Source organism: Chrysemys picta, chromosome 1 (assembly GCF_011386835.1).
Source record: "Chrysemys picta bellii isolate R12L10 chromosome 1, ASM1138683v2, whole genome shotgun sequence".
NCBI classification, from domain to species: Eukaryota; Metazoa; Chordata; order Testudines; family Emydidae; genus Chrysemys; species Chrysemys picta.
This window is the reverse complement of record NC_088791.1, coordinates 157,397,128-157,408,644: the sequence shown is the minus strand read 5'-3', so window position 1 is coordinate 157,408,644 and position 11,517 is coordinate 157,397,128. Positions and strand designations below refer to the sequence as shown.

The window sequence follows — 11,517 nt, the reverse complement described above, 5'->3', positions numbered from 1 at the left end:
AAGAGGGGTGTGAGGCTGCCGTGTTCCGTGCGCCTCATGGGGGCGGGGGAATTAGTGCACGGCAGGGCACGGCCCGGCTCCTGTGAGCGCAGGGACATCATTCCGCGAGGGCAAGGACAACAGCAATATGCTCTCCCCCAACACACTGACCTTCTTCACACCCTTAGCCTGCAACCAGCCTGAATCTCCTGCCCACTCCCACCTTCAAATATGAAATCGACCATATGGGAAGTAGCCATAGAAGAGGCACTGTAGAGTAACAAGCAATTTGAAACGTTCCAGCCAGATTGTAGAGAACTGTCCCAGGCCATTTGGGACTTTAAGACAGAGAGAGATTAGTTCAGACCCTCATAGCACTGCTACGACAGAGCCAAGCACGGCTAAACTGAGGAAACAGCAGAGTCCACATGACCATCTCTGATACTTAAGAAAATGGAAAGCTTAAAATGCTATTTTCTTATATAACACAGTTTGGCTTTCAGTTTATTTTAATGTAATTAAACAGATGTGCACCCAAACTATTAAACTCCTTGATTTACTTGCTCTTTGTGTTTAAAATACACCAATCAGGCAGATGAGGATCCGAGAAAACAACTCAGGCCTAAGTCATTTCACACATGGTAGCTGTGAATTTGGGCTCTTAGCTCTCTGCTGTGATAGTCTGTGTGTATTGTGACTTTACGTTTGCAGCTCCAGGTGCCCATCATGGAATGCTTAAGGCTTTTCACTGGAGATCAGGTCTTATATAGGCAGGTTCTAGTGAACAGGTTATCCATAAACATCACCATATCCCATTCTTCCTTTACAAAGGAGGACTTCCCCTAAATATAGTTTTCAAATTGTTGACATCACTAGGCCTCACCCTAGGTAACTCGGGAGGGTGGAAGGCCACTAAGTGTCAATGAAGCCTTCCTGCACTAGGCCTAAGTGAACCAAACTCTATCCTTCCATGTTTAAACTCTAATCAACCTCAAAAGCCAGGTGCAATTGGAATATGTAAGCAACCAGTTATCTGTGTGCAACCCCCTGCTCAAGCAGTAATAATGAGGCCTGCATGTTTCTGGGAAAAAGGACAAGATAACGGTTTAAAGAAGTTACTAACAAGCTAGGCTTATAGCTGCCAAGAATGACTTAACTATTACCAGGGATGGGAGGGGTAGAGGGAGGAATGGGGGGGAGAAAGGGAGGGCTAGAGGGGAAAGGAAAAGGGGGGTGAGGCTTAACTGCAAAATGTATAAAAGAAGAAAAACTGTTCCTGTTAGTGTGCTTGATCTGAGACGTGCCTGTCTCCTTGCACCGCTTTGGGATCCCAAATAAACTTTGTTTGCTTCTCCCCCTGGTGTCTTTATTGGCGCGAAGCACACCGGGCAACGAACCCACTGTTGCTGTCCTCGAGCACACTCTGTGCTGGCAACAGTTTTGGCGCCCAACGTGGGGCTCGAGGCTGAAATTTAGCCTTGCCCGGACCCCTCTCGGAGGTTGACAGATTGCGGTGACGACCGACGCCCAGCGCGCACCGGTGACTTTACCGGGGGCCTCGGCGAAGACGTGGTTTGGTCGACCCCGGAGGGCACAACGGTGCAACGCGCTCGAGTAGTGGAGAAGCAGCTGCGGGCGACGGTGGGGAACCGGTCCCTTGGATAGGGCGACGGTGCAGAACCGGACCCTTGGATAAGGTAGGAACAGTCCAGTGGGGACTTTATCTGTCTTGACCTGGGGACGCCCAGTGTCTACCTGTTATGACCTGGGGACGCCCAGTGTCTCCCTATGGGGCAGGGACAGAGTATGGCAGGCAGGGCAAGGTGTACACCCTTGGAATGCATTCTGGTGAATTGGAAAGTGTTTGGCGCAAATCCAATAACTAAAAGTAAACTGAAAAGGTTCTGTACAGTAGACTGGCCTCAATATCAGCTAGAGGACCAGGAAAGGTGGCCACCGGAAGGATCACTTAATTATAACACGATCCTTCAATTACTTCTGTTTTGTCAGCAAACGGGTAAATGGAATGAACATATGTATGTACAGTTGTTTATGTTGCTAAGAGATAGGTTAGATATTTTGCAAAAGTGTAATTTGACTCCGACAGGTTCGGTAGTAGCTACTGTTAGTCCCCAGAACCCCCCTACAGCTGTAATGGCAGGTCCGGTGTCCCCTTCGGCTATCACACCCCCACCATATAAAGGTGTCTCAGCTCCCAGAGATTGCCTCCTCGGTGGAATTTTATCCGTTGATCACTAAGACCGTGGTGTCCAGACATGGCTCAGATAGGAATCAGGCCACTACTATGCAGGTTTACACCCATGTGCCTTTTAACCCGGTGGACCTAGCAGCCTTTAAGGCACAGGCAGGGGAATTCTCTACGAACCCAAGCAAGTTTATCTCGGTCTTTGAAGGGTGCCTGGCTAGCTGTAAGCCTGACTGGGATGATTGTAATGTCCTTATGCGGACCCTGCTGTCTGAGGTGGAGCGTAATCAGGTTGTGTCTAAAGAAAAGGAAAAGAGGCAAGCGAAAATGATGGTCGCAGCAGTACAGGCCGGTGGCAGGGGAAAATTCCAGGAAGGTGGAAGGGGCCAGGGAATGAGAGGACGTGGGCGCCCTGGCTCACAGGAAAGGCGTCTGGGTCGCAACCAGTGTGCCAGATGCCGGAAGGAGGGACATTGGAAAAATGAGTGCCCCGAAAGGGAAGGTACCCCTATGATGGCAGCGGAGGATCAAGAATAGGGGTGTCAGGGGAGACGGACTATCCTGCCCCCAAAACCCTGAGTAAACATGAGGGTGGGAAATTCGGACATAGACTTTTTAATAGACTCTGGAGCTGCACGAACCACCGTAAACCAACCCCTGCAGCTGCCTGTGTCAGAGTCCCTCACTGTGGTGGGTGCCACAGGGAAAGGAACCAAGTGCCCAGTATATGCCCCAGCGGAATGTGCTTTGGGAAACAGAACTCTATCTCACAAACTGGTTTACCTCCCCGATTGTCCAACACTTCTACTAGGACGGGACCTGCTTTGTTGCTTAGGAGCCACCCTGCATTTCACCCAAGATGAAATAACCCTCACCTTACCCCCAGAGAATACCTGGATAATGACCCTTGGAATTGAGCCCTCAGCCATGCAAGCCCCAGAGTGGAGCCAGTGGGAAGATAAAAGGAGGGTTAAAAAGCAGCTTTGCTGGACAGTGTTGGCCCAGGGATTTAAAAATTCCCCCACTCTGTTTGGCCAGGCCCTGGCCAGAGACTTGGAGGAGTGGGACAATGAGGACAGGGTCCTCCTCCTGCAATATGTGGATGACTTGTTAATTGCTGCTGTGGATCTCATCCCTTGCCTTAAAGCCACTGTAAGCCTCCTGAACTTTGTTGGACTCCTCAAAAGTGGGTGTGCTCGTCCTGGTTTGTTGCTCCAAAGCTCTGTATAGAAGTTATTTTGCTGGATAATGGCAACGTGTATGTGTTCATTGTTGGGAAAAGGTGTATGAGTGAAGAGTGGAAGTTTCCTTTCTAAGTTAAAAGAAGCCAAGAAGGAGAGAAGGAAAAAGAACAGAACGAGTTAACTGAGGGAAAAAATACAGCTAGCAAGCTCAGTCCAAAGATAAGACACTGGCCCAATCCAAGGACGCTGCCCAGAGCTAAGACTTGGCCGACAGCCAAGAAAAGGGGGGGCCTGAATGTGCCCAAGCAACTATGAGATCTGCAAAACATTGCCAGGCATTAATGAAATGTGTTAGGTTTCTTTTCTCACAGATAAAAGAAGTGCTACCCAAAGACCCTAGCAGCCCTGCCATTCATTGAAACAAGGAGACTGAATCTACGTAAGGTCCATCAACGAAAAACTGCTTTGGCTCCACACTGGAAAGGCCCTTTCCAAGTCCTGTTAACCACCAACACCGCTGTGAAGTGCCAAGGACTGCCCACCTGAACCCAGGCTTCTCACTGTAAAAAGACCCCTCCACCTCGGGAGGACTCTCCGACTGATGATAAGCCTATTTAAAGACAGGGTGATGTGCTAGTAACCTCTCCCCTGTATGATGCTGAACCACACTGTTTCAGGAAAAGAGAAGAAGGAACACTTGCTTCATTGAAACCACAAAGTCCAGGAATTCCTGACTACAAAAGACATTAAGAACTGACCCTGGTGAAGAAACAAAGAATTATACGCTGGCAGGGAGGCTCTTAGACCCCTGGCCTCCCAGGTACAGGCTGAATGTCTAGTCTGCCAAAAGAACAACCCTCGACCAGGAGTGTCAGTGCCACCAGCCACTCTGGAACCTACCCCAGGCCCAGGGCTGGTTTGGCAAATAGACTTTACTGAGTTCCCCCAGACCCAAGGATTCAAATACCTTTTCGTCTTGGTGGATCGATTCAGCGGATGGCCTGAAGCCTTCCCATGCCATAACAACACTGCCAAAACGGTGGCTCTGAAATTTGTCAAGGAGATCATTCCCCGCTTCGGCCTCCCCCAGTGGATGGAATCTGACAACGGAACACACTTCACATCCCAAGTTGTTCAGAAGATATCGGATGCCCTGCAAATCCCCTGGAAGCTCCACACTCCATGACGACTGCAGGCCAGTGGAGTAGTGGAACGCACAAATCAGACACTTAAGCGGCACCTCTCAAAGGTCTGCAAAGAGGCTTCCCTTAAGTGGCCTGATGCCTTACCCCTTGTTTTGCTCCGCATTCGCGCTCTCCCAAAGGGCAGGTTAGGGCTCAGCCCCTTCGAGATTATGTTTGGAAGGGCATGGCCTATGAATGGTACACCGGTTCTGGCAGGGAAGTGGGAAATGGGGTGTGGCTTTTTATCTCAGTACATGTGCTCTCTGTCTGCTGTTCTCTGTTCTCTCCACAGGTATACCAGAGATTTGCAGCCTCTCCCACTGGATGCCCCTGTCCACTCCTTGCAGCCAGGCGATTCCGTTCTCGTTCGGACCTGGAAGGACAAGCCTCTCCAAGAGAAGTGGAAGGGACCCCACACCATCCTGCTGGTCTCCCACACAGCAGCAAAGGTCAAGGGACACAAGAACTGGATTCATCACTCCCGTCTGAAGGCAGTGCCCGCTCCTGAATGGTGGACCGTCCAGCCTACGGAAAAGGACTACCAGCGACGACCTGAGACTTAAACTGTTATTCAAAAGACAATAAGGCCTGCTGGGAATGCCCTGTGGTCTCTCTGGACAGTCGCAGCGCACTCCCCGTGAAAACTCTAAGCGTTGGTTGTGTTTACTCTCACAGGGCCGGCCTAACCTGGTGGCCTGGTCCTTTTGTTTTTAATCTGCCTACTATTGGTAATTGATATTTTGTGGGTATTTGGGGAATTGTAATTGTTAGGCCCTAGAGTCACCTGCCCAGCATGAGTTCAGGTCCAGGGTCTGCCACAGTGGTACTCTTTGCCATAGGGACACTCCTTTCGTTACCTCCCGTTTCCCCCCAGGCACATGTGGGATGGAAAGGGATCCCTACTAACTTGGAAACAAACACATATGAGTCATTGAAGGTTTGCTTTGCCCAAGAGTTTAACCTCTCTAACTGCTGAGTATGCTCCCAAATCCCGCACCACGCAGCAGGGTTACCCTGGAGGGTGGTCCCCCAAAATTGGTCAGATATCTGTTGGGGATGGTTCAGTAGGGGAAGAAATACCTCGGGTACCCCCTTGTGACAAAACTGTACCATTGAATCCCAGTATGCATTAAGGGACAACCCCTGGCCGCCCCAGGCAGCATAAATCTTTGTATGCCACCTCAGAGCCCATTAAGGAAGAAGCTTATGTCCCAGAAAACTCACAGGACATTAACAAGCACGTCCTGTCGGCCAAACAGGCTTTCAAGCAGTGGAAGGCCCAGGAAAGGAAACCCACAGTTTTCGATTCCCTTTGAAGTTGGTTGCCCGACCTAGCGGGGTGGCCTTGTGCGTCTCCTCCTCACCGGTGTGGTATTGTGCCTGGTCACCCTCCTCCTAATTGCTTGTTTTAAAATGCTCCTCCGTAAGCTTTGTGCCCCCCGTTCCCCAGAAATCCCGGCATACCCTCTCATTGAAAACCCCAGCTTCATAGCACTTAATCATATCTTGTCCACAGAATATGAGAAAACTCAGCCAAAAGCTTGTTGAGTATTCTCAAAGGAGGGAGTTGTTGACATCACTAGGCCTCACCCTAGGTAACTCGGGAGGGTGGAAGGCCACTAAGTGTCAATGAAGCCTTCCTGCACTAGGCCTAAGTGAACCAAACTCTATCCTTCCATGTTTAAACTCTAATCAACCTCAAAAGCCAGGTGCAATTGGAATATGTAAGCAACCAGTTATCTGTGTGCAACCCCCTGCTCAAGCAGTAATAATGAGGCCTGCATGTTTCTGGGAAAAAGGACAAGATAACAGTTTAAAGAAGTTACTAACAAGCTAGGCTTATAGCTGCCAAGAATGACTTAACTATTACCAGGGATGGGAGGGGTAGAGGGAGGAATGGGGGGGAGAAAGGGAGGGCTAGAGGGGAAAGGAAAAGGGGGGTGAGGCTTAACTGCAAAATGTATAAAAGAAGAAAAACTGTTCCTGTTAGTGTGCTTGATCTGAGACGTGCCTGTCTCCTTGCACCGCTTTGGGATCCCAAATAAACTTTGTTTGCTTCTCCCCCTGGTGTCTTTATTGGCGCGAAGCACACCAGGCAACGAACCCACTGTTGCTGTCCTCGAGCACACTCTGTGCTGGCAACAAAATGATTTGGTTCTACAGACTGCCAACTAGATTACTTTTGGTTGACCTTAACACTCAGAGCTCTACACTTTGCATGACTCATACCCCTGCATCTTTATTTCCATATTTCCTATTCTTAATATTTTTTAGAAATGTTTCTTCTATCTGGATAATTTCAATCAAGGTTCCAGTTATAGCAAACAGGTAAAAGGGTGGTGTCTGTTACCTACCATTTCTTTAATGAACAAACTATTAGGGATACATGGAGCACTGTTCTGTGCAATAAGCTTGGCCTACACCAACTAAGAAGTATGCAACACCCTTGTTTAGATATTTAGACACACTACAGTTATTTTGCATGAATAATGATTTACTTAACTCTCGTGCTTATCATGTTCTCTAAAAACTACAAACCTACTAAAGATGCATTTGAACAGGGGGCATGTATGGTGCAGTATGTTAAAGTACAAACATGTCTTTAATTCCTGCTAACCTAGACATGGTGTAAATGGAAAAAATGTTTGATTTTCATCCTAATGACATTTATTCAGCCCACAAAAGCACCCCATAATTCAGCACAGTTGACAACCCAGTATCAAAAAGAGATGGTGCCAAGCTCTTCAAGTCTGAGCTGTGAAGTAAAAATATTGGAGAGAGAGCCTCAGCAAAGAGAAGTGGGAGGCTCGGTGGCATGAGAAACTCACCTGTTAGGAAGACTCCTAGAAAAACACTAAAAATAGTCAAATATATAGATCCAAAATATGTAAGTTTTGGAAGTTATAGTTTTGTAATATTGCAATGCCAGAAAAAACTGAAAATAGTCTTTTAAAAGTTGAACTCACAAGGCTTGAAGGCTGTTTTTTGGGTACTGTTTTCCCCAACAGCACAAGTTAGTAGTACATAGAAGGTATATTTTTAAAGGGCTAATTCTCTATGCAATTTAATAGAATCTCTATACTAAAACAGGTAAGTTACATGTGTGTCTCAGTACTTCGGAAAATAAATTTTAAAATCATAGTTGGTAAAAATTAATACTGTTGAGGAGCAGGTTACAGTACTGGAATGGTATTTGCTCATATCAGAAGCTAAACTGAAAGAGCAGGAAATAACTTATTAAATCTAAACAGGATAATGCAATTAAGAAGGTATTATCTCCACAGATAAGACATTAGAAATAAAAATTAGCAATAAAGGCCCCAATCCTGCAAATACTTATGCACATGCTTCAGTTTACATATATTAGTCCCATTGGTTTATTAAGAAATGGTAAACATTTGCTTACAATGTCTATTCTACAACTAAAATCCCACAGCTGGCCCGTGTCAGTTGACTCTGGCTCATGGGGCTTGGGATAAGAGGCTGTTTAACTGCAATGTAGACATTCAGGATTGGGCTGGAGAACTTAGACCATTATCCACTGAGAGTTAAATGAAACAGAAAGAATTCCTCAAAAATGGAGGTAGCAGCTTCCATTTTACATCCAGAAACACCGAGGGCAACACACAACAATCTTTTCTAGTAATTCAGGACTCTGCAAGCTTCTAGTGAATAATAAAAAGAAATACGAGAAAGATAGAGGGGGGAAGATAAATAGGTAACATTCTGAATCTTCTAATATATCCTTCCTATTTATACTACACTCTACACTGTAATTGGATTAGTTGTTTAGCAAAAAACTGCTGTGTAGCTACTTCATATTAAAAAAAAAAATGCAGGTTAGTAATATGAATTGCAAAGTCTCCTCCTCCAGTTGTGGATAATTACATTGTGAAATACAAAAAAAAAAAAAAAAAAATACTGAAAATGTTTTTCATAGATTGTCTTATATAATTCTGTAGGATAAGAGGCCTGCAAGTAACCTATGAATCATCTCAGAAATGGTTAGTTTATCATCCCTTTTGGTGGCATAAATTATGAATTCCATAATATTGGTGATGTTTAACCTACAAAGATAAAAGTAAGTTTTAATGCAGAGTTACTGTACCAGTTAGCTAAAAGGACGTATATTGCTGATAACGAAGCAGTATATATTACCTTCCTCCTATGTTTGAGATAAGCATGGCTAATTATTATTTGAAAATAGAATGTAATTTTCACTATGAATAGCTGGATTCTTCAAGATATTAGAAATACTTCAGCTACTTGTGAAACAATTATACCCTGACTTCCCAAATCAGTAATGTAATGCAAAATTATTTTTCCCTCCTCCCACTAATAGTGAGCAAAAATTGTTATATATTAATATGCTGTCAATATTTTTCATAACAAATATGACAGAATTAGGAATGCTTTGTAAGCAGCTTTTGAATTATTCTACCATTTGTTCATTTATAAACAGCAAAATTCAAAATATAAGCTCTGATCCCTGCAAAGTTGATCATGGTCAGCCAATAAAATTAACAGAATTAATTTTAATGATAGGTGAACCATATATTTGTAAGTATATTACTGACAAAATGAAGCTTTGTCTATTTTCTACTGTTATATTTCATTTGACCTATGAAAGTGTTTCAAAATGAAAAGCAAACATAAGTACTTTAAAAAAAATTCATACCAGCTGCCTGTGAACTGTAGCCAACTACTTTTCTCACTTTAAGTATCCCCCCCACCATTAAAAAAAAAGTTACTTTTAGAAAAACTATAGTTAGCCCAACAGAAATCAAACAGTACAAAATTAAATGCCTTCTGTTAGAACAAGTTATGTTCAAATTGTACTGGTTTATTTACAATTGTAGTTATAAACAGTAACACAAACATCTTTACATTAACATTATGAAAAAAAATCTCATTGCTGTAGACGACACAGAGTCAGAGGCGCTTCAGAGGATAGGAAGAGGGGAATGTAATACAACAGCTGCAGGGCAGAACTATAAATACAGGAGCATTGGGCCAGGTGCAATTTCATGCAAATACTTTCAATAGTTCAAGTTCTATTGGTGTTTATTCAGATATTTAAAAAAAGGGAATTTGTTCCAGAATTAAGGTGCCTTAGCTTGATTCCTACTAAAATAACTTAAAATAGCTGATTTTTATAAAGGTCAGTTTCATTTATTTCCTTATGGTACATCAATTTTACATTTTATTAACTGTAAACATTAAGTGGTTTCCACACAGTAGAGCTGATTCCCATAATCATCATTCCAAAGTTTTTGCTAATTTCAGCATCAGCATGCACAGAAACTATTCCATGGCCATAAGGGCATTCCAGGATTGGTTTGCTAACTTGAGAACCAAATTTAGCTCAAATCTCAAAGCTGCAGATTAGTGAAAGCTATTTTAGATCAAATCTGAAAGCTGCTAGAATAACTGTCAGTTCTCTGGCATTAAAGAATTTAAAATCTTATTCAAAGGAAAAATCCATATGGCCTTGAAGGTAACAAATAGTTATCACAGATATTCAGTGCTTTGACCACTTTGCTTTATTTGCGTGCATTAGTCTTGTTGCAGAACACATCTTCAAGTTAGTACAAATTCATCTGTGCTGAACGGAAGGGCTTTGAAATGACAGACTAAAGAATATATTTTATTAGATATTTCACTTTTGATGGAGGCAGACAACTCACTTTCACCTGGTAATATGTCCTGTGAAGCATGAATTCCAATTTCATTTGCTCAAAAGCACTCACGCATTTGTACTACAATAGTAACACTGCCTCAACCCAGGAAACATTTAATTTGCATAATTACAAAATCATAACCCTGTGGTAAATTTTTCTTATTGTATACAGTTCAGTCTAGTATTTAAAAACAGTCATTTAACCATTTAAATTATTTTACCTGATAGTGTATACTAGGTTTAAAAAAAAAAAAACCAACAACTTTTTTCCCCCTCCACAGTATGGTTTGCATTTTTCAATCACCTGGAGTTTGATTGATTGAATTGGGTTCCAATCATTTTGAGAGGAGTAAGTTGTATTACTGAGCTTTTGTCTCTTCTGTTTACTAACCTAAGGACTGATAACAATACTTGATACTACCAGTAGGCAAAATCAAATTTACAGGCATTAGGCTTTAGACATTTTTGACTTCTAATTCTCAAGTTTACTTACAACACTTCAACTATTTTTCCATACCTGAAAGAGCTGCAATCCCTTCATATAGGTCTACACAACTGAACTGCTACATTAAAGCTGCTTTTAAAAAACCTGACCTTTATAATAAACAACCTTTGGAAAAAACCAAAATTGTTAAACAAAAAAAATAATTGAAATCCTGCTGAGAAATTAATAATTTACCCTATTTTAAGCCTGCTACTCAGGCATTCCCATCAGCAAACAGAGATGCTCTCTTAGGTTAGTATTCAATTGGAAAGCAGTCATGTTGTGTCCACATACAGTATCTTGGTTTCCTCTTTTCTTTTTAAACCATTATCTTAAAAGTTTTTTGTTATTAGTTCTCCAACGCGTCCAGAACTTTCATGATCTGTTGTTTTATGGCTTTGGTAGCATCACCTGCATTTGGAATCAAATACCTTTAAAAGAGAAAGGACCATCATTAATACACTGTGCCAACTTTCCATGCCACTCATAAAAACTGATGTCTAAATTCATCCTCTAGCTTAGTCTCAGTAAGATTTGGGAAAAATCCCTTTTTAAAATGTAAAACTATTGGGTAAATAGTAATATCCTTCGTAGTTGGAATAAAAGAAAATTTTCTTCATGTGAATTCAATGCTGATGAAAAGTATTCGGTTGAGAACCCTGGAGACTGAAGACCTTGATTTATTCATAGAAAGGTACAGAATGGGCAACAGCAGGGCAAGATTTCTCCATACCTTACTCCATCAATGCATACCAATCCTAATCTGGAGAGATTTCTATGGACAAGAGAATAGTTCATTT

The 11,517-nt window shown here is 43.0% G+C and overlaps 1 protein-coding gene and 1 long non-coding RNA gene across 5 annotated transcripts in view; one reads left to right on the top strand and one right to left on the bottom strand.

Moving 5' to 3' along the window:
* The first annotated feature begins 14 nt into the window (after positions 1–14).
* On the top strand, positions 15–6,614 carry LOC135982198 (uncharacterized). Its single transcript, XR_010599440.1, has 2 exons — positions 15–1,676; positions 4,846–6,614. It is a non-coding gene; the product is annotated as an uncharacterized LOC135982198 (long non-coding RNA).
* Positions 6,615–9,375: 2,761 nt separating this feature from the next.
* The window catches only part of TBC1D23 (TBC1 domain family member 23), a 50,662-nt gene continuing 48,520 nt past the window's right edge, over positions 9,376–11,517 (bottom strand). For all 4 annotated transcript variants that reach the window (XM_005283537.5, XM_005283539.5, XM_065587628.1 and 1 more), the window contains one exon: positions 9,376–11,148. In XM_005283537.5, coding sequence (XP_005283594.1) covers positions 11,067–11,148 — 82 coding nt within the window. In that variant the 3' untranslated portion in view covers positions 9,376–11,066. The remainder of the gene's footprint in view (positions 11,149–11,517) is intronic.